The following is a 22,789-nucleotide window of genomic DNA, read 5'->3' as shown; positions in this document are numbered from 1 at the left end:
AATTTGAGAGCAGAGATGTCAGATGTGTCTGTTCATGATTGATTTGGTGTCCATGTTTGTGTTCCTATTGTGATTCGGATTCACGCAAAAACATGTTTTATTAAATATCGATAGGCATACATTAACACTTCATTTCCCCTGGTGGTGCAATGACTGTATTTACTATCTACCGCTCTGGGTGCAGGAGTAGGGGCATCATAGCCTAACATCTGAACAGTCTCAGAATGAAAATTGTGAGCAGCTGCTAAAGGACATTTTTAAAGCTCTGCCTCAAAATCAAATCTGCCTCTGCCTACAAATCCAAGAGGAAGTTACTTCCTGAAAGATTTGTGTGTGGGGTAGATTGTGGTGTTTTGGGAAAACGTGATATGAAACTCAAAACTGAAGGCTGAGAATTAGTTTACAGTTTTGGAGATATTTCAGAAATTGTATGATGTGTAAAGATTTAATCAGGACATTGGTAGAGCACACATTTGCAACTATTTAATTTGCTTAAGAAACTACTTTGCTGTAGCAATTGGATGTGTGAATGAGCACTCATATCAAGTTTAACACACATCTTCCAAAGATTAGATAAATCACCTACATTCTACTAAATCAAAATGTTGAAGTTTTTTTTTTTCTTCTTTTTTTGGAAAATGAATATGCTTAGTCTGTAAAAGTAGACTAAAATGGGCTACATGTCTCAGGCTTGAGGGTTGTATTGTATATTGAATTAAATTAGATGGATTTAATTGGAAATGGAGAATACAAAAAGGCTAAGGCCGATCATAATGCAGCCTATGTTGAATAAAGGACCTTGAATTACATAATAGATGCATTAGGCCTAATTCATGTTGTTTTATATTGTTATCAAGAAATGACAGTGGGTCAGAGTGAGAGACCAGAGGTGAGGTTTGTGAGGTTTTGGATTGGCAGCACAGGATGTGGTGGAGTGTATCTATGCTGCAGGAAATGGTAAAAAAAAAAAAAAGAGTGTGTGTATCAAGGTTCAACAGAAGACGTCTACGTTTTAAACATAGGTATAATAGAGTAATGATTCAAAAGGCTCTCAGACTGCCTATTTGTGTATGTCTTACTGAAATTAGATTAATGAAATAAGTGAATGAAAAAAGTAATTCTGTTCATCATTGAAATTCTTCTCTGTAACTATAAAGTACTTCTTTGGGAGAATATTCTGGACGATAGTCACCACACAATGAAAATATGAATCAAATAAAATACGAGGTCTTTATAATAATTACAATCCTGACCTAGTTCATGATAAACATTAGAAATACCACCATGATGGAAACTAGAGCTAACAGTCTATGTCATGTTTCCTTTATTGATCAACTGCTGGATCTGGCCTGGTTCCAAAAACGTATTTTCTTCCTGTGGAGCCAATTATGAGTATCTGTTGTAGTATGTTTGTAGCATGTTGTCCTGCTCGGAGGTCCATGCAAGGTGCACCACACCTCATCATCACCCTGGGGGATGGCAATGATTCATCTCAAGAATTTCCTGGCATATATGGCTCCATTCTTCCTCTCTTCAAAAACTTGAAGCATTATGCATCATGAAAGAAAAAAAACAGCTTAATACCATGCTTTCACCTCAAACTTTGAAAACATCTCCAGGATTTATCGTATGGGAGCCCTGAATGCAATTCTCTTTTTAAAGGGAAATTAATATTCTCACTCTTCACATTATCTCCAACAAAGTCTTCCGTTTCCTTAGTCAGCCTATCACCATACTAAGCTCAATCTTTTAAGATTGAACATTAGTCTGGGGAGTCTGCGCTTTATTACTACTGCACAAGAGGCGTGATCAATGGGCATAGTTCAAATGACTCTATACTCTGCACTTTTGGATAGTCCTTCAACTAATCAGACCAATGATCCGGGTGCACCTTTTGGATAAGATAGTTTGTGATTGGGCCCAGAAGATGTGGACAGGAAGCAGGGGAGATACATGTGCAGGTTTCCAGCCTGAGCTGCAGGGCGAAATCCAAAACGCTGGCAGATCAGGCAGGGTTTATCCAGCCTATAGCTTCCTTGCATAGTCAGGAGTAATAGAATTTACAGAATCTGGAAGAGGCGAGCACTGCAAGGGTCCTGTCTGATCCAGGTGAGCTGGATCTGGTAGCCAAGATGTTGAAGTATCTACTTAACCACACAAGATAACCATCAGTGTTTCCCATACATTGACTTACTGTATTTGTGGCGGCCCACCACAATATCGACACTGACCACCACACAATGATTTTATGTTGTACTATTTAAACTAGATGAACTCCTTTCATTGTAGAGCTATGCGCACCTTTGTGCAGCCTCTCTGTTCCTGAACAAACGTGCATGCACGTTTAAAGAATATTTTTTTAAAAATCCAGCGAGGATTGTTGTTGACGACTGGCTAAATCGCAATTAAATCCAGTTACCATCATAAGTACGTTGCGCAAATTTGTTAAAATTTGCGCACAAACACACTACCACCACAAATAGAAATACATTCTATGGGAAACACTGACCATCAACCTGTTACCAGGAGACTGCTGCTCCTTACAACTCCACAGACTGGGTTCAAATTCAAAGACAACCAAAGGTCCATTGGACCATAGAACGACAAAAACATGTACCCAAATAAATAAGCACAAGCATTACAAAGAGTATTTTGTTTTCAGATCAAAAAGGATGGGATTGCTTCCACATTAAACATGCTAGAGACATTCAACCTAACATTTGTTTAATTTGTATTATATTGAAACAAATAGTGGGTTAAGAGATAACATTTTGCAAATAAAGTCTAAATAAATCTCGCCTACTGAACTTTGCAGTATACCTAATAGATTATTTAGCCCTTTCAAACCGGCCTACATTGAAGACAAAGTAAGTTACATAATGAGTTGTGTTTTTTTTTCTTTTACATACTATGTCATAAGATGTTTTGGTGTAGGCTAAAGCAATATAATCAAACCACAATCATTCTGAACATTTTATTGTTTAACATACAACTCAACAAAAGATATATGAACAGAAATATATTTTACAACCATATAGAACTGTATGGCTATATACAACTTGTAAAATGTTTTTCAATGCAATTATATGAATTTGTAACATCAATCCACATTGGCAGCTACAATATGAAGCATCAGTCTGTAATAGTGGATATACATTCGCAAGACATGAAGTTCTCTTGCCACTGCACAAGAACTTAAGACTTTCCATGGTGCCAGTGCCAGTGCCCATGCCTTGGACTTTCTGCATATCTTACACCATTAAGCTAATAGAAATGCTGCTGGTACTGTAGTCCACATTTAAAGAGGTGTGAGCCATATTGTGTGAAATCCTCAAAAAAATAAAAAATAATAAAAAAAATAAAACTTAAGTGTTCATGTCTTTGGGATTTTCAGTCATTTCGAACAAAAAACAAACAGTGCTGCAGACCTAACAAATCTGATACAGTCTTCATGAACACGAGGGGTAAAGCTGCTTTGTGTTTTACGTGTTGGCTTGGTTTGTGCTAACATTTAATGTTACCACTGACACCATTATGGCCACTGCAAACAAAGCATTGTGCCCACATTTAACCACGAAATGATATCAATCATTAAGCGTCTGCCCTGATAACATGCTGTCCAGCTGTTGAGGGGTGATGAGGGTGAGTAGAATTTCGTTTCCAAGGAACTTGCTCCTGTGTAGGGAAAGGGTTTCCCTAGCAGTGGCCTCGGTACCAAATAACACGACAGCCTCACCAAGGCCGTTCCCCTTGTCATCTCTTAACAACTTCACATCCTTCTTCTTCGCCACAGGAAACTGATGAAAAATATCTTGGACTTGCACCAATGAGACATCTGCGGGTAAGTTTCTCACGTATACACAGGTTCTACTCAAGTCATGCCGTCTTTTTGGTTCAGCCATCATCATTTTCTTGCTTGAGCACAACTGGGACATCATCTTTTCCCTGGTGATTGATGACACATCCAGGACAAGTGTTCCAAAGCGACTGCCGCTGAGGTTCATGGCAGACACATAATCCTCCACCCGATCAAAAGCAACAAAAGCTGTACTGGTGCGCATTGAGTTTTTATCAAGCAGGTGCTGGACCTTGTTTTTTGGAAGATGGGGACAGCCCAAAAGGGTTTTTATCTCTGTCTTAGTCATGCTGGGCTGGAGGTTCCTTACCATTATGTAATATTCTTCATGCTTCTCCCTGCAAGGTTTTGAGAAGCGATCTCCAGAGTGAGGCCTTTTACGTGTTGGAATGCATGTTTCTTTTTGATCCAGATGTACTTCTGATGAGAGAGTGACTGTTTGCATCTGCGGTGAGGAGCCCCTGAGTTTCATTGTGGCGTAGGTCCACTGCTTCACTGTAGCTTTCCTGATCTTCACAGGAAATGAACGAAGGCTTTTACCATTCCTCTGCAGTCCTACCTCCACCTCGTCCTCGCTGGCTACCTTAACTAGACAACCACGGCAATCCCCCAAACGGACATTCACAAGCACCTTTTGAACACAGAGCCCATGGAGAAAATGCATGATTTCAGCTTCAGTGATAGTGTGTGGAAGGCCATATAGAAACAAGTAACCTGGATCACAGACTGATGCTTCCATTTTCAACTGTTCCTTTTCCACTTTTTCACTACTGGTCATTGGTAGTGAAGGACTAACAGCTGATGGCGAATGACTGGTTTGAGTTGTCCGCAAATTTATGAGAGATTTGCTGCTATTGGGATCCTCTTCGGTGGGTGTTTGTGTTTTTGATTCCAATGCCTGAGCAATACACAGGGCTATCAGCAATGTTGTGGCATCCGGCTGACTATTGCTCAGAGGCTCCACTTTTTCACAAGGTTGTTTAGTTGAGTCCACAGACTGGGTTTCAGGGGAAACTTTGACTTTTGTGGAATCTTTGACTTTTGTGGAATCTTTGACTTTTGTAGAATCTTGCTTCAATTCTTCCTTCAATTTTTCCTTCAATTCTGCTAGGCTGCTGATATGCAATGTTACATGTGATCCCTTCAGAACTTTTCCAGATCTTCTCATGGCAAGTTGGCCATCTTGCTCTGAAGAAAATATGATAAAGGCCTCTCCCAGCTCCCCTCCTGTGATGTGGATAGCACCCTGGGGAATCCATAAGCCACGAAAAAACTCTCGAATATCGCCAGGTTCAGCCTCAATGGTTAGACCCTGTAGACGCAGCACGATGGCCATGGATGGAATTCCTACAGAGAGAAAATAGAATATTTCGAATTAGACAAGCAGTAAACATAAAACAAACGACACAAACCTGCATAGAAGGTCTAATAAAAATCCATGTATTTACTCCCAGAAAGAAAACGACTAGCACGCATGGCTTTTGCACAAAGGTTTAGCCACTCAATTAGCCTACTTCTCGATATGATCAACTTACTGAACATGAAACTCACCAACTTTCCAAGTTCACATATACACAATTGCACTAAGTATGTAACGGCTAAATACTTTATTCACTTAACTAAAACGAACACCGTTCCCGTACGTAGGCGTCACCTCCAGGTCTCCTCTGAGAGAAACGCGGGGCATGTAGGCGCGTGAGTATGCGTGGGTGGGAGGAGGAGGAGGAGAGGCAAAACAGGAAGTTGAAGTAGTCTCTGTACCATGGCGACGAGGACGCCACAAGCGAATATTTGCAGAGCAACTTTTATCATTTTACTTCAATTAAGTGCTTATTCTGGTCAGCTATTCACAATATCATTTCAAGGGCCATCAGACTGTGGGAAAGAGAGCGTTTTTGACATCTCAAGTTTATCCTGCGTTAAGTGCGGACCAAATCAAGTTCCTAGTAAATCTGGTAGGTGCTCGCTAACCCGCGAAGTTAGCCAATACAACCCGAATACAACACGTTAGCTAACAGGTTGTTGATTTGTTGTTTCGTCAGAAAGACCTTCTCAAGTTAATGGAATTGAGTTTAAAGTTACTTAATAACACATAGACCCCTGCTTATTTTACCAGGTTGGTTGTATAAGTGACGTACCTGTCTTGTGCATCCCAGATAACGGTACTTAATTGCCCAGCTAATCTTAACTCCATTAGCATTTTAACGTTATATCAGAGAATGTCTGGTTATATTAACTTTAACATCGCATACAGCGATGGACGTTAACATTTTGGCTTAACTGTCATGCTAGCATAATAAATGCATAGCATGGTGGATACTGTTATCATGTAAGTTAACGTGAGAAATAGTGTTAGCTAATATGACAACTAACGTTCGTTAATCTCTTTTTCTCTGGGCGATAATTAACGTTATTCATACCATGCACATTCAACAACGCTAACATGGTCGTTGTAAGAGCTAACCGCTAGCAAGATGATAAGCAGCTATTAAAGGAATCACTGTTTGAGAAATAATAAACAACCCCCATCATCAATAATGCAGATTGGGATTGTTAGGTAACTGAACACTGGCTGTAATACAATACTTATTAGAAGCTTATGTCAAACCTTAATTTACGAGGCTGAAGTGATCCGACACGGATTTTCTATTCTTTCATACAAACTCACGTCCGCGAGCATACAGTGGAACTGGTCGCGAGTTATCGTAATGCTGTGTTCACGTGCCATGGAAAAGATGCGATTTTCCATTTGTGTACTGGCATTTACCAGTGTGTTGCGTTCTAGTGCTTTTGTTGTCATACTGTTGGGAAATGAGCTCTGTCTTCATTTGCAAAATTAGCTTTTTATTGCAAAGTTTCGCTCAATGAAACGTTGCCATAAAAATCAACATTTGTCATTTGCAAATGAAGACTTTCTTGGAAGACTTTTTTCTACTTTCTTGGATATGATACGACAGGGGAATTTGACATTATTGCGTTTGACTGTTGTCATAGCTTTAACGGCATCGTCGTCCTGTCACACGAGCTAATGGACTTTTCTGCCACGCAGGTCTGATCTGTGAGTGCCAGGTTGGGTATCGTGTGCTTGTCAGCAATGGTGCTTCGGTTGCCTGTCAACGATGTCCTGAATCAAAACCGGTAACAACACATTGAACTTTGATTTGCAGCTAATAGCTTCCACTGTAAAAGCTGTCTATTAGTCGTGGTAGGTAGCTCGTACTTTTATGCCTGTGGATTTTGCTGCGGCTCTCACACAAATAGTCCGTCCATTCATTCAGTCTGGCTATCTAACAGAATATACCACTGAGATAATGCCATTATCATAATGGTAAACCTGACTGTGATTGTGTTTTGTGTGTTTTACATTTTGTGTGGATGTGTAATATGCTGACTTGTGTGTTGCACTGCAGGTGGTGACTAAGGATGGCTATGGCTGCATACGTTGTCCTGGACCTGGTGCCATTGGAGAAGACGGCACATGCCGCTGCCCTGCTAACCACATCCTTGGTGAGAAAGTCAGGGACGCAGATATGCTAGAATATTTGTCAAGTCTGAGAGAGACAAAAAAATAGCTATTATATATGTATGTCTGAGTGAAGTCATGTTCCTATAGATGTTGGTCAGGTACCGGCAATATTGCATGTGTGTTGCAATAGACCATATCAATGTATACAAAATACATCTTGCCAGCAGTTTGCAACACTGGGTTATGTTTGTGTGCCTGTGTCTTTGTCAGTGGAGAGAGACCACAGGGGAAACATTCAAGAAGAGGCCACATGTGAGCTCTGCAACAACTCTGATCCTGCCTTATCGACCCCAGATTCCACAGGGAGCAGGTAACACCCTAGCCTGGTTTACAGACTCACTACTTTGTGTTACTTTGTGAAGAGTGTCTGGCCTCTCACAACTGGGAAACGTTTCCAACTCTAGCATCATAACGGGTGTAGACTTCTACTACTCCCTACTTCGCCTACAAAACTGATAATGAACTGCATCAGCAGTCTGGGTATAACATATTTAGGGCTATCTTTACTGTACAAAAACGTACACATTCACACACACACACACACACACACACAGATACATAAGTAACTAGTGTCATCCCCTCTCATCACCGTTTGGCCCAGCATCTTGGATGTCCGAAGGAAATGTTATTGTATTGTCAGATGCCAGACTAATATTTTAGTGAAATAAAAATGAATAGAGATACTGTGGGGCCAGGCTAGTAACAGCATGCAAAACAACCTGTATTGTAAATAGATAAGTGGTCTGTGGGAGTGGAAAGTGTCACTTATGTTTCATTTAACCTTACAAGCGTCAGAGATACCAGGCGAATGTTGGTGAATGTGTGCTGATCTGCGGTGAAAATGCCAGAGGAGTGTGTGTTGTTGATACTGTGCTGTCTCTGGTAGGTGTGTGAGATGCCATGACTCATTCATAAACACATCCCTGTCCTGCCTATGTGGAGGCTCCAACACCCTGGTAAGATAGAGAGACATACTGCACCTCTTTATTCTCTGCACTGGCTCCCTGTGGCTTATCAATTCAGAATACTCAATTTAGCCTATAGAGCCCTTCATGGTCAGTCACCCCATCTTTCTTATCTCATTCACTCTCACTCTGCTCCCCTCACCCTCGGATCCAACAACCATAACCTGCTTGTCATACCCCACCGGTTTTATTCTTATTTTGTGCATTTTATGTTCGGCTTTCATTCTAATTATGTGCATTTTATTATGTGACGTAAAGCACTTTTCTATCAGTGAAAAGTGTTATGCAAATAAAATTCTTACTTAGATTGTATCATGTAGTGAGAAGTTCAATGCATTGTTTTCTGTTTTTGGATGATTTGTTTTTTTTTCAATTATTCATTTGTTGTTGTCTGTGCTCTCTTTAATATGCTGAGTGTTTATGGATGTTGTACATTATAGGCTGGAGGGCTGTGTCTTCCCCCAACTAGTCTCCCTACCACTGTGGTGGCCAGTGTCAACTTTGCTCAACTGGTAAGGGCACTGTACAGGAATCTGTTGATAAGGTACAGCTTTGCTAAATAGCGAGTGTTAAATGTATGTAACATTGAATATTAATTCTGCTATTGTGTGTGTGTGTGTGTGTGTGTGTGTGTGTGTGTGTGTGTGTGTGTATGTGTGTGTGAAAAAATGTCCTCTGCAGGCTCTTCCCATTCAGTCTGTGTGGTTCTCCAGTTTTCTTTACTCCTCAGCTGCCGCTTGTTTGGTAAGCTTGCAACGATCAGATTGATAAACAGTGACTATTACTTAATACACGGGTAGTTCTTTTATCTTTGAGCTATACATACTGTATTATGTCCCGGTCAGAATGTTAAGAGAAAGCACAGGCAAACAGAAACATGAATCTAGTTTCACCATATTTTGCATACACTTAAATCACACTCAATTGAACACTTTTAACAACTCACAGTTGATTATGCACACCCGTGACGCACTCTTAGATACTCCCAAACTAAAAAGGTAATCCACCAATCCCAATAGACGAATCCAGCCACCTGAAAAAGAGCAAAAATAACTCATGATGAGTCTTTAGAATAAAAAATAAAAAGATGACTCCAAGTCACAAGCTGATCAGTCTCAGTGGCTTCATGTCAACTACAGATAGCGGTCATTGTTTAGTTCTGAGTGGTCCTTGAGTCCGGTAAACGGTGGCGTTTAGCTGCTTCCACCATAAGCTTTCAGTGCACATATAGACACGAAATCGCCAGGTTGTGGCTCCAGTGGTCTCCCTGTGCGTGATACGCGCCGATTTGGCAGGTCTGAAAAAGTCCAAAAACTCAGCCTTTGGGCTGTTGACACTGGATTGGCCATATTGCCAGCCAGGGTTCCAGGGTTCATAAAGGGGTGTGGGGGGTGGGGGGTGGGATTGTTTTGTAGGGCTTTTGATGGTGGTTATTACACTCCTGTTAAGTACCTACCACAAAAAAAACTGGGTAAAAAAAATAATTTCAATCATTTTTTGAGAGTTTTGTTAGCTGGGGTCAAATTGACCCCAAGGATAACGAACGTCGGTAAGATTTGAGGACAACATGAGGGTTAAAGTGACTCCTGTATTATGTGGCAGTGCAAGCTTGTGTCTATAATGTAATAAAATATTATGACCGTAACCATTCAAATATGATATAATATGATTTTAATAAGATGTGATTTATTATTTAATATCATATACATATAATATCATATAATATAATATAATATAATGTAATGTAATGTAATGTAATATAACATATTATATCCTTCATTAACATGTGTGCGTGTGCATAGATTATTCATGAGGAGAAGAGTAATCTCTAGTGACCCTGTTGCTGCTCTGCTGCAGTTGTTCTCTAACAGGACCTCGTGTCAGGTGCTGGGGAACATGTGTGTCATGAACATGTACTCCTCCAGCACCATCAGCAATGACGCCTGTGGGCTCTACAACACCATCTTCAGAACCACGGCGGCTCAAGGCCACACCCAGGACATCACACATTGGTACTGCAAGGACTCAAGTGCAAACTAATGACGTATAGGTAGATTGGTATGGTTGGTGTATACTAATTATGACTGGTGTGGTTTGAACAGGAGAATGAACATGCCCTGGCTATATTATGGCGATCAGCCTGGTTTGGCATCACGTGTGTTACGAGCTGAACCACTCCCCATCGGCTATAGTTTCAGAGGACCTAAGCAGGTAAGAATCTGTGTGAAACATTAGTGCAATAACCACTCTTTGTGTTTATATACTGCATGTATGTCTTATTGTCCTCTCTCTCTAGAACACACAGATTGAGCTCATTGCTGCTGTTTACAATGCTGGAGGACTTTTCTTACGATGGGAAAACCTTACAAGAGGAGCTCTACAGGTACAGTATGAAGTAGCACACACACATACACATATTGCATACTTTATGAATTAGTCCATTTTCACTTTTGAGGAGGCACATATCAAATCACAAGCCAACAGCAAGAGGAGACTTGAACACGAAGTCAGCTGGACAGCTGACAGAGTGGGGGGAGGCTGATGGATAGTCATATCCTGAAGGTTTGACCCCTGACCTGACTATTTCAGGCACATCCTCTCACGTTGCTTCTCTCTTCTTTGCCCCAATTGTCTGCCTTTATTGCTGTTTACTAGTTTTAAAGTGTTAAGATAAACAGGATTAGAACAGGCTGCATAAAATCAAGCATCACTTTTTCAATACACTGTCAGACCTGCCAACCTGTACGCATTTTGCATAGCAACCACTGCCCACAGAGTTTAAAGCTCCGTTTGTAGACACAGTTAGAAAGGAATCTAAGGCTCAGTTTACCAACAGAGTTAGAAAGACATCTAATGCTCCGTTTGCCAACAGAGTAAGAAAGGAATTTAAGTTCCTTTTAGAGATGCGTTTGTGACTGTCAACAGAGTTCCCTATCCTTGCTTGTGTGTGGTGTTAGTAGGACTGAAATTTGAGACATAGCCCTTTTCATAGTCCATTTCTGCTGTATAACATGCTGTAAAAGACCCTGTTTAATTAGTCTTAAGTAATAAGAAAAGAGAAATAAGTCAAGAAAGCAGATAGTGTGTGGTACAGTTAAAATCTTAAGTCTATTAAAACAATATTGTATATGTATAGCTTTTCAAACATGCAGATGTTGACTAGATCACGTGATGAACTGAACCAATATATTCATAACAGTTAAAGAATATTATCTTTTAGGTGAGTTCACTCAATGTTAACCAATGGCAATACATATTGCCTACTGTGCCTCATTGGTGATAATGGACAACCAAGTCTTGTACTAAACTACCATCAGAGTCATGAACACGAATGAAAACATAGCAGGAATACTGACATGATTCCAGAGTCTAGCTTACTTGCCCCAAGCCGCCAACACAGAGCAGACTGGGTCCTGGCGAGCTCTTAGGGCCCAGGTCGTCTTAAGCACGTCTGATGTAACACTGCAGCGATATGCTATGCAGGTGCTTGAGTGAGGCCAGCAACACAGAGCGGTCAGTGTGCGTTGACAAGCTCCCGTAGTCCACGTTGAGCACACTTGACATTAGAGACTGAGACAAGACGTGACACACTAATGCTGGGCGCCAATTATGTGCTTGAAATTGAAAGCACAGATCAGGCTACCAATGCAGGCTATAAATGTGGGCGACGGTATCGCACAAAGCCCAACTTGCACTTAGACAGATGCAGTATGTTCAATAGAGATACCCTTCTGTGATGCTGCAACACAGCGCTTAAGTGATGGGGCCCTGTACCCTGATGCCTTTTATGCTGAAGCGATAGCCTCCACAAGTCAGTGGGCTTTGACAGTGCATGGCCCTCTGCTCGACCTTGAAACAGACAAGCAGTTCTTTCTAGGCATAAAATGTGCAGCCACAGCTGGCCCTGCCGTTTAGACATAGGGCATGCCGCTGAATGACTAAAGAGTCAGCTGCTAAAGGGTGAGATCAAGAGATTGCAAGAGCATTGTGGACTGTAGGGAAGAGGCACACTGGGGCTAAGAGCGGGTGTCATGAGGAACAGCTGCCATTGTAAAGCGGGGTGTGAAAATGCGCACACACTCTGGGCCAAGAGATGCTTTGAGCCTCACTCTGACTCTGACCAGGGAGACCTACAGTACACTATCCTTATGGATGTCTGCCCTGTGCTTGTCTGATGTTGCCATTCTGGAGCAAGACGCAGCAGCACCCTTGGAGAGCGCGTTGTAGCATATCCAACCTCTTACCAACCTCTGGAGGGCGGAGCCAGGGGCTGAGGCTGGGGGGGCCATAGTCTGCTTAGAGGCTGAGGTCTGGGTAGAGCACTCAAGGACAGCTCAGAAAATGGCCAGCACGAAAAGGCCGTCAGGATAACATCTGACTGCAAGGGTGGGGTGAGAGCTTGGCATGACTTCCCACATGCATGAGCATGGCTCAAAGCAGGGAAACTATCTGTGCCTGAACTTAACAGACATTTCTGAAACATATATGTCTTCAAACTTTAAATAGCATGGCCTGCACCTGAAAACAGTAAGTCCTGCATAAGCCTTCTTGGGGAGAAATAGGAGGTAGGTTTACTGCTGACCTAGTGTAGCTGGAGAGGTAGGCAACAACCACCTCCTCTACATGCGGAAACCAAGCCATTAAGGTCAGTGCACACCAAAAAGACTTCAGAAGACTGTACACAGCACGACTATCGACGACTGTCACTTGCCGTCTTTCTGAGTCCTCTAAAAAAAGTTGCAATTCAGAGCTGCACCGACATGTTGAATCGGGCGCAAACCAGCCGGCAGATGTCTGCCGATATAACCGTGCTTCACAAACCTCTCACATTTGGCATAACAACGCTCAAGGACGCCACCGATGCTATTAGACGGCGACGTCGTGGCGGTGTGCGAGGGCCTTTACTGTCGGTAAACTGTCTTCTAAATAAACTTTCAGCACACATACAATGTTGCCAATGCCTCATTTTAAATGTTAAGAGCCTAATTACACTGTCGACAAAGTGTGGAGCTCTTATTAACCTTGTAGATGGGTTAAAAAATAATGAGATATTGGGCATCTTACAATCGACTGGTACATTACATAAAGATATATACAGTTCCCTCCATAAGTATTGGAACACATGCTAAAGTTGACTATAAAGAGGAATATAAAATCAGCTTTTGGAAATTGATCTTCATGCCTTAAATAAAAAGAAAATACCTCTTGGTTTATATGCCAGTTAAGGTCTCTCAGGAGGGGTAGGGAGAGTCAGTGTCCGCAGATCGTCCGGGGGTTCCTGCCCTGCTTCTTGCGCTTGTGTTTAATTTTACCCCTTTGCTCACAGGCTTTACACCCTATCTTGAGCATATCTCATCCTGCCATCAGGAAATAGTTCTCTATTTCGTGTTCCTGTTTCTGCTGACTTCTCGCTGACTTCTCGCTGACCTCACACTTTCTTACAGTTTTTTACTATTAGTATGCCTTTGCTTAAGCTTGTTCAAAACACATTGTATCTATTCAAAACATCTTAAACTATTCAAAACATCTTACATCTAAACAAATTACCTTAAAGGGACACTTCACCGATTAGCATTAAGCTTTGTATCTTTAGAAAACCAGTCATGTTTTTGAATGGTCGTGCATCATTCCCTCAGTTTGCCTTGAGATGGGAGAAATACGGATTTCAATGTTGGACTTCCTGCTTTCAATGATGTAAAAATCATCAAGTCCTATTCATGGGTTTCATTGAAAGATTTTTCATATTTTCCATTTATTGCTGATGGTTAAAGTTTTCATAACCATAAGGCGCTCAGAGAGCGCAGACCTTTCCAAGGCCAAATACAGCCATTACAACGAGTCTGAAAGTGGACCTAGACTAAATATTTTAAGCTATTCAGGGATGAGTGTTCAATTTGTTTCATTCATTCGTCTTGATTAGTAGCGCGAACACAAGCAATAACAAATAATAGGCTTCCAGACGGAACGCTCTGTTGCTTTAGTTGGGATAATGTACACTGCCATCTGAAAGAAACTGAGTGCATGTGCAAGTGAAATCATTTGCATTAGTCAGCAGGTAAGAATTGAACATTGAATGCGTTAAAGAAAAATAAAAATGAAAAAAACTAAGCAAAACCTGTAGGCTTAGCAGATGTCCATAAGTCTACTGTAGCCTATATTCAGGTGAATTAAATATGTTGGCATAGCATGAGGGATATATTTCTTATATATATAAAAAATAGTAGTGAATTGAAAAGAGGTCATAATAAACCAGACATGATTGAATTGAGACCACAAAAGAAAATTGACAACATCCATGTCAGTCCATACTATCCACAATAAGTGTTTTTCATAGGTCAGCATTATTAGGCTCTAAAACAGGTGCCATTCAAAACATTTGTTCAAGGTTGGCAGGTCTGCACTATGGACAGATTCCCCTCATTCCTCTGATGGTTCTTCAGGGTTGTATGTATCATTCCTGGAATTTTCTAATGAGAAACCTCTGAACCACTGAGAAACTATTGTAACTGATCAGCAACACTGGATAATGTCAGTCAGTCATACTCTGAAGTGATTTAATGAAAAGCTCCGTTTTTTCCACTCTTGTTGCTACATCTCTAGCTCTGCCCTGACACCGTCATCAGGCAACAAGCTGCTTACACCTTTGGGACAGCCTACAAGCAAAGTGTGAGTCTTAAAATACACACACACTTATCTCATTCCGCAGAGAAATGCCAAACATTTCAGCGACAGCCATGCTTATTCCTCTGGCACGTGTGTGTTTGGGTTTGGGTGTCAGTGTGTGCTGCCTATTACGGAGATGCTGGCCCGTTTCCCTGAGCCCTTGTTCTATGACATCTTCCTGGTGCTGAGGTCCTCTCAGGGAGAAAGGCGTCTTGTGGCCCTGCCTGTTCTAAATCTCAATCTACAGTTCAATGGACAGTTTATCAATCAAGGTAATGATGCTCTCACACATAACATGCATTCATGCAGTGAACACTAAATCTCACTAAATCTCAGGTGTTCTCTCTCCTGTTGAGCCAGAGTTGAATGAGTTAAAACTAGTGAATGGGGTGAAGTGTGTGAAAGTGTTGGTGTGAGTATTGGTCTGTAACCACGTTGTATGTCTGTGTCGTAGGCTCCAACGTGAATAACTGGTACCTGACGCGCAGGCTGATGATTGTGGACGCACTGAGTGGGCGAGAGAAGAGTTTGAGCGCCGCCCCCAGAGTGCTGCGCGTGGCCACAGACATCAGGATCGGGTGAGACAGCAGGCCGGCCGTGGCCAGAATGTGCGGAGCTGACGCGGTGGTGCTGGTGCTGACGGTGTCCTGTTGTGTCACAGGTTCCAGATGGTGCCGCTGACGCAGCGGGGGGAGGTGTATCCCCCGCTCATCACCGTCTCCTACACAGACGTCCTCGTCACAGACCCTCTCACACAGACCGTCTCTGTGAGTCAACTCCTTCACTATTCATTTTATCAGCACTGAAAAGCACTGTTCATTTCTGAGGGTGTCCTAAGATGCTCAATGTAATATGCATATTATTTTGTCTTCATATATTGACATATGCCCAAAATGTATACTGTAAAACTTCAAATTAAAGCTGAATCTCTTTTACATGCCTGGTGTTCCTACAGGTTTGGATAAATAAAGGCCGGTGTCATAGATTTATTTTTTAATACAGTTTGTATATAATCTCCTAAATGGAAGATGCAGTTTGGCTATTTGGGGAAAAAGAAAACTTTGCCCTCCTTTATTAACATGTGACCAGACTTATACAGTATGTTCATTTTTGTTTCTTGTTCCTTCGGCTGACTCGCTGTGGTTATTTAAGATTCCACGACACTTATCCCAAAGAGTATCCCCCCGGTGTCCTGGCTAAATTCCCAATCTGGCTCCCTAATCATCCCCCAGTGTAAATGGCTCATTCATTCATTTATTCGAGCGTTTCGGCACATAATAGGTGCCCTGAAAAGTGTTGTTGCCTGTATTATTTTAATATTTGGCTGGGATTTTTAGGTGTCCTTCTCCATGGAGTATGAGATGGATCAAAATGAAGCCCAAGTGAAGACCGATGTGAGTTGTGTGCGTGTGTGTGTGTGTTTGTGCATCTGCAGTATTTTGTGTCATCTCTATATATCAGGGTTGGTGTGATACCCTGAAGTATGATATGTGATAAAGTGTCTTAATTACAGTATGTGTGTATGTGGGGCAGATTGCTCTAGGTGTACTAGGTGGTGTAGCTGTGATCTATGCCCTGGTGAAGACAGCCAGCTGGAAGAGAAGAATCATGTCTCAGATAATAGATCTGCAGGTAAACAACTCTTCTTCACAGTCTTGGACCGCAGTACACAGCTGTATAAGACAGCTGTCATTTAAAAAAAAACGTTGTCTCTCTGTTCCTGTCTTTATCAGACCATTCTGAAGTTTCTGGTGTTCTACGCTGGAGATTTGGCCAATGTCTTCTTTGTTATCACCGTGGGAACTGGCCTGTACTGGCTCATTTTCTACAAGGTGTGTGAGTGTGCAGTGCACTGTGCACATGAGTGTGTGGCTTTATATTGCAGAAGTCCTTGTGCCTAGTTTTGCCATTTTAATGTGTCTTCCTTCTTCCTCTTCTGCTTAAAAAAAATTCTGCATGTTTGCTCCAGACACTGGAGGCAAGTGGGGATTTTCCTTCTCTTTGTGTCTCTTTAGTTTTGTGTCTCTTAGTCTCTAGGCCGTGTTTCTTTTCTTCCTCTTTTTTTCAGCCTCAAAGGTAAAGGGCAATAGCTAATAACAAAGTGTGTGTGTGTGTGTGTGTGTTTGTGTGTGTGTGTGTGTGTGTGTGTGTGTGTGTGTGTGTGTGTGTGTGTGCGTGTGCGTCTGTGCATCTGTGTGTGTGTCTCCAGGCTCAGCAGTTTGTGTCCGTGGTGCTGCCGTTGCCTCAGCAGGAGGAGAGCTTTGTGACATACGTGGGCTGTGCGTTTGGTTTCAAGGTGAGAACAACACCTGCCCTCATAGCTAATTTCAACGAAATCCCTCTCCATCAAGTTGTGTCTGTGTTACCTTTTTGCTCTGCTCTCTGTTCTGTCTCGTTGTATTGTGTTCTCTTGTGAATTTGTACATCATGTCCGGCCTCTCCTTTCCTCTCCTCCTCAGTGTGTACACCACATACACTGTAGATGATGTTGTCAAATACGTCAGAAATGTCAAATACAACTTTTGAAGGTGGTGAAGGTGCTGACTTCTGGCCTGGTACCAGTGGTTATAACCTTGATATAGGGAAGCCATGTTTGTTTCCCCTCAAGGCCAAAGCAGGAGACAAAACAACCTTATTGGCCATTGAATTGTTTTCAGGAGTGAGGTGTAGCTATATTTCCGACATGCTTCTGAAAAGTGTCGCTGAGCAGCTGGTGGAAAAACAAGCACTGACTAGAGTGGTGGCTATCAGCTCCGTCGACATGCCACCGAGGCTTGAGGTTGACTTTGCCCTGATGAAGGCCTAGCCAAGGCCGAAACATGTTGCCATTTTTAATGATCATTCATGATTAAGCCCATGTATTTTATGCTTTTTAAGCTTCTTTGAAGAGTGCCTTGATCAATTCAGCTATAATCATGTCACTGAGGCTGTTGGAAAGCAGGGCTAACCAGACCCACACATCAATTCATGGTCCACAACACAGTCAGCAGTCTACAACCACTCCACCTCCACCCTGGTGCTCAAGCTGAATGTGCTCAGCTACTCACTAGAGCTCACAGTCCTATGGAATGCTCAGCTACATCATGCGTGCGCACAGTTATTTCCAAGTAACACTTCAGTATCTCCTTCACAGAGTGTAGAGGTCTGTGTCTGTCTTCAGTGTCGTTTCGATTGGTGGTACCTACCCTGTTTGTGTGATCCCTCACTCTCTTCTCTCATCTCCTCCGTGTGTGTCCTTGGTCTCTAGACGGTGCAGTTCCTCCATAAGCTGGCGCAGCAGCTCACCGTGGACATCTTCTTCATCGACTGGGAGAGGCCACGCAGCAAAGCACTCAAACTGGTGGAGGGTGAGCTCTTTTATTGGCCTCTGCTAATAGAGTTGGCCTGTTTACTTTGGCTTGTGAGATTTCTGAGTAAAGCTTACTATCTATTGCGATCCATCCCTACCACAGAAGGTGGCTGTTTCTGCTTGTAGGAAAAGACACGTGGACTAATTTCGGTATTTTCCTGCACATGCCGTTATTCCCACAGTGGGCCCTTAAATAACCTACTGTTCAAGGTTATGGGTTGCTGTGCACCATGGCTTTGCTATGCTTTTGGCAACGATAAGTTGGTCTTGACAGCTGTTAGGAGTATGAAGGTATAAAATGGTAGGGGAGCTGAGCATTGAATTTATTTCCGTTCCGATTCAAGTTCTGTCCAAATGAGTTATTATTATTGTCTGAGCCTTACGTTACACAGTGGGGTTGCCGCTTTGTTATTTCCAATGTGATCCCCACCATAACTACCCAGGTTACTGGATGAATGCAACATGTGCTGCATGTATGACTACGGTGTGTGCTGTATGTATGACTACAGTGTGTGCTGTATGTATGAATACGGTGTGTGCTGTATGTATGACTACGGTATGAGCTGTATGTGTGACTACGGTATATGCTGTATGTATGTACTGTATGAGCTGTGTGTATGACTACGGTGTGTGCTGTAATATGTATGACAACGGTGTGTGCTGTTTGTATGACTACGGTATGTGCTGTATGTATGAATACGGTATGTGCTGTATGTATGAATACGGTGTGTGCTGTATGTATGACTACGGTATGAGCTGTATGTATGACTACGGTATGTGCTGTAGGTATGAATACGGTGTGTGCTGTATGTATGACTACGGTATGAGCTGTATGTATGACTACGGTATGTGCTGTAGGTATGTATGTATGAGCTGTATGTATGAATACGGTATGTGCTGTATGTGTGAATACGTATGTGCTGTATGTATGACTACAGTATGTGCTGTATGTATGAGCTGTATGTATGAATGTGGTATGTGCTGTATGTATGAATGTGGTATGTGCTGTATGTATGACTACGGTATGTGCTGTAGGTATGTATGTATGAGCTGTATGTATGAATGTGGTATGTGCTGTATGTATGACTACAGTATGTGCTGTATGTATGAGCTGTATGTATGAATGTGGTATGTGCTGTATGTATGAATGTGGTATGTGCTGTATGTATGACTACGGTATGTGCTGTATGTATGACTACGGTATGTGCTGTATGTATGACAGTGTGTGCTGTGTGTGTGCTGGTGTCCAGGACACGGTGAGGGGAGGAGCGCGGCGGCGCCGGTCAGCATCTGGAGGACCTACTTTGTGGCCAACGAGTGGAACGAGATCCAGACGCTGCGCAAGATCAGCCCCACGTTCCAGGTGCTGAGCGTGCTCTTCCTGCTGGAGGTGGCGGGCTTCTCCAGCCTGGCCCTCAGGGACCCGTCGCCCGCGCTGCAGCGCCCGCCGCTCGCCTACGCGCCCGCCCACAGCCAGGTGCTGCGCTTCGGCCTGGCCTCCTGCCTCTGGCTCGCCGTGGGTCTGCTCCAGGTATGTGCGGAGATGAACGAGTAAACACACACTCACACTCATACACACGTTCACACACACCACAGTGTTGCGTTCTCATCTCATGTACCCTACATGATGTCATTGGCTGGGAAGATCAGGGAAGTAGGCCACAGAAGCCTCAGGATGTACACTTCATTCCTCTTCGTTGCACACTTGGGCTACTTCAGCCTAGTGAGGTGATATGACACCAAGGTTCATTTACATGACAAAGAGACATCAGACTACAAAGGTGAAATCCTACAACACCACAGATCCATGAAGGCTGTAGAGGCTGGAACTGACCGCAGATACAAGCTCCTGTGCCCTCATCGCTGTCATACTCAGACAGTAAGTCTGTCAGAAGGATGAAGATCTGAGATAACCTCTCTAAATCTCTGGTGGGGTCTGTGTTTGTTTGTGTGTCTGCAGGTGGTGTTCTTCACTGTTTTCCACGAGCGCTTTGTGGAGGATAAGATTCGTCAGTTTGTGGATCTCTGCTCCATTAGCAACGTGAGTCTGAGCACATGAAGGTTGTCATAGCGGCTTTTGTTTGACAGTCTTTGCTTTTTTAATATTAGGTTCTGTATATGATGTGAAAGTGTGATCTCTTTTGTTGAACTTTGTGTGTGTGTGTGTTTGTGTCACACATTCATGTGGTAGATCTCTGTGGTGGTGCTGTCCCAGCGTTGCTTTGGTTACTACATCCACGGGCGCTCTGTCCATGGCCATGCTGATACCAATATGGAGGAGATGAACGCTAACCTGAAGAGAGAGGCAGTAAGCCAAAGTGTGTGTGTGTGTGTGTGTATATCCAGATATGCAGTGAAAGCATGCATCACTTCTGCGTCTTGAGTTGAGTAACTTTGTTAGTTTATGTAGTAGAGAATCCTAACAATGTTCACTGCTAATTGTCTACCACATTCTCACGTCCTCCTAACACAGGAAAATGGACATTTTAACTTTGAAGAGCATTAAGAAGAATATTGTATATTAAACTATGACATGTGTTTGTGTTCACCATACATTGACATAACTTTTAAGCTTTCAAAACTAACACTGTGCTCTGGGCTCATGTTGCTGTCCACTCCATGTCTGCGCTGCATGTAGGATAATCTGTGTGGGCAGAGGGGCCTGTTGCCAAACTCAGACACGCAGACCTTCCAGATCGCCATCACTGACCGCCTACGGAATCAGTATGATCGCATCCTGGACCCTCTCAGCCGAGTAAGACTCTAAATACACACACACACACACACATACACACACACACACATACACACACACGCGCACGCACACACACACACACACACACACACACACGCAGCAATACTTGCACAAATTCGCAATCGCTCTTGTTCAACCTGTCCACAGAGACAAGGCCCCTCAAGACTGCTGGATGCCTCCTCCAATCCATTTGAGCAGAGCACAAAGGTGTACCACACCATGAACCGGTTCCTCAGCTCCATCATCGAGCATGTGAGTGGAAGGGCCATTGGTCAATAGATGAATGGATGGATGTATTAGGGAGGCTTCTGATCAGTACTGATGGATTGATTGTTTTCATGTTGTGTGGAAACTAAGGCTGGACTTCTTTCAGTTGGTTTTGAGTTGTGCAGTGAGCTGTGTTGTTGTGGCATGCAGGCACATCGGGAGATGGATTACATCGTCCGGGACAAGCTGCTGTTTGAGAGGGTCATCGGGATGGAGTTCATGGAACCAAACGAGAAAAGCATTTTTTACAACGGTAGTCATTCCTCGCCAATGAAACTTAACAAATGTCACAATAGAGCAGACTGTTTGTACTTGTAATGTTGTAGAAGTTGAAAAGAAATAGAAGTCATATTCAACTCCAGATAACAAACTGTTTGTTGTGTGCATGTCTGTGTTTGCCCGTGTGTGTGTGTGTGTGTGTGTGTGTGTGTGTGCATGTCTGTGTTTGCCTGTGTGTGAATGTAGATGAGTCTCACTCCTTCAGCGATGTGCTGTTCTATGGGAATGAAGCGACTCTTCTCATTTTCGACACGCTCTTCTTCTGTGTGGTGGACCTGGGCAGCCAGAACTTCATCCTTGCTGCTGCTCTCACCTACCTACAGCAGATGGTCAGTAGCTTTCATGTGCTGAAATGAAACCTGCCTCACATTGGTTTAACCTGCCAACCTTGTCTCATTCTTCCATTTCCCTCTGTCAGCTACTAGTTATCAGTTCTATATTCTACTTCCTGGTTACTGTTGAATTTTGCCATTAGTAAGCATGTCTGAATTGTATGCCCATGTTTTCTTTTGAATACAGTAAAGTTGGAAGATTAATGGAGTATATCTAGAGATATGATAAGCTTTGTTTTTTTCTATATAGGTATTTCGGCTCATCCGTGATGTATTCGGCAGGAGGAATTTGGCTATGAAAACTCTGGTGGACAAGCGATTCCTCATCTGATGTTTCTCAAGCTCCATCCTGTTACCTCAATGCTGTCAGCACAGAATGCCTTACAGCAGTATCCTATGATTCTGTTACAGAATCCCAACTAGAAAGCAAACACTAAGGCTGTGTGCTAACTCTACACCTGAGTGTAGAAAGGTGGCCAGGTTAGTCTCCGTCAAAGCTGGGGATCTCCAAGCTGAGGCCACTCCTTCAGTGGTGGAGGCCAATCACAGCACTGGCTCCACCTGGCTGTCCAGCCTGGCTTTGTATTTACATTCCCAACCACGGTGCCAGGTCAGTGGGCAGCTCTGTTAGAAACCCACCATCCCGCCAGTGTTGGTTTTTTCTTCTTTTTAAATGACATGTTTGTTTGTTCGTGCTCTAAGAACTGCACTCTTTTAATGTATTTGCTGTTGTAGAGTTTTGTATTGTACATGTTTACACATTTTTTTAAGGAATAAAAGAGATGTTTTTTAAATTA

General features: G+C 42.7%; 2 protein-coding genes across 6 annotated transcripts; one reads left to right on the top strand and one right to left on the bottom strand.

Moving 5' to 3' along the window:
• Positions 1-2,966: 2,966 nt before the first annotated feature.
• Positions 2,967-13,626, bottom strand: rbm12ba (RNA binding motif protein 12Ba). 5 transcript variants are annotated; one of them, XM_062539559.1, is made up of 3 exons: positions 13,550-13,626; positions 9,294-9,380; positions 2,967-5,203 (listed from the first exon to the last, which is right to left on the bottom strand). In XM_062539559.1, exon 3 carries the CDS (start codon positions 5,190-5,192, stop codon positions 3,585-3,587), a length of 1,608 nt encoding a protein of 535 aa, XP_062395543.1. In that variant the 5' UTR covers positions 5,193-5,203; positions 9,294-9,380; positions 13,550-13,626; the 3' UTR covers positions 2,967-3,584. The 5 variants fall into 5 exon arrangements, with proteins under 5 accessions (XP_062395543.1, XP_062395542.1, XP_062395544.1 ...); XM_062539558.1 differs by lacking the exon at positions 13,550-13,626 and having other exon boundaries at positions 9,294-9,519; XM_062539560.1 differs by lacking the exons at positions 9,294-9,380; positions 13,550-13,626 and adding an exon at positions 6,465-6,616.
• tmem67 (transmembrane protein 67) lies at positions 5,535-22,789 on the top strand. Its single transcript, XM_062539555.1, has 27 exons — positions 5,535-5,811; positions 6,906-6,994; positions 7,267-7,363; positions 7,593-7,692; positions 8,269-8,338; positions 8,788-8,859; positions 9,029-9,091; positions 10,205-10,359; positions 10,450-10,558; positions 10,644-10,730; positions 14,948-15,013; positions 15,126-15,282; positions 15,465-15,588; positions 15,672-15,777; positions 16,348-16,404; positions 16,544-16,642; positions 16,744-16,842; positions 17,220-17,306; positions 18,258-18,357; positions 19,610-19,890; positions 20,320-20,400; positions 20,551-20,667; positions 20,998-21,114; positions 21,262-21,366; positions 21,532-21,634; positions 21,847-21,989; positions 22,243-22,789. The coding sequence occupies exons 1-27, from the start codon at positions 5,619-5,621 to the stop codon at positions 22,321-22,323; spliced, it is 2,958 nt and encodes a 985-aa protein (XP_062395539.1). The 5' UTR covers positions 5,535-5,618; the 3' UTR covers positions 22,324-22,789.

Source organism: Sardina pilchardus, chromosome 6 (genome assembly GCF_963854185.1).
Source record: "Sardina pilchardus chromosome 6, fSarPil1.1, whole genome shotgun sequence".
NCBI classification, from domain to species: domain Eukaryota; kingdom Metazoa; phylum Chordata; class Actinopteri; order Clupeiformes; family Clupeidae; genus Sardina; species Sardina pilchardus.
The sequence above is the reverse complement of the archived record's forward strand: the minus strand, read 5'-3'. Positions and strand labels throughout refer to the sequence as shown.

What these genes read in the sequence shown, in the direction of transcription:
- tmem67 (XM_062539555.1), top strand. Translation starts at nt 5,619, where the DNA reads ATGGCGACGAGGACGCCACAAGCGAATATTTGCAGAGCAACTTTTATC. An exon ending in TCGCCGTGGGTCTGCTCCAG is followed by an intron (nt 19,891 to 20,319) that starts GTATGTGCGGAG and finishes GTGTGTCTGCAG; the next exon opens with GTGGTGTTCTTCACTGTTTT. An exon ending in GAAAAGCATTTTTTACAACG is followed by an intron (nt 21,635 to 21,846) that starts GTAGTCATTCCT and finishes GTGTGAATGTAG; the next exon opens with ATGAGTCTCACTCCTTCAGC.
- rbm12ba (XM_062539556.1), bottom strand. Translation starts at nt 5,543, where the DNA reads ATGCCCCGCGTTTCTCTCAGAGGAGACCTGGAGGTGACGCCTACGTAC. An exon ending in CGGGAACGGTGTTCGTTTTA is followed by an intron (nt 5,204 to 5,476) that starts GTTAAGTGAATA and finishes TTCTCTCTGTAG; the next exon opens with GAATTCCATCCATGGCCATC.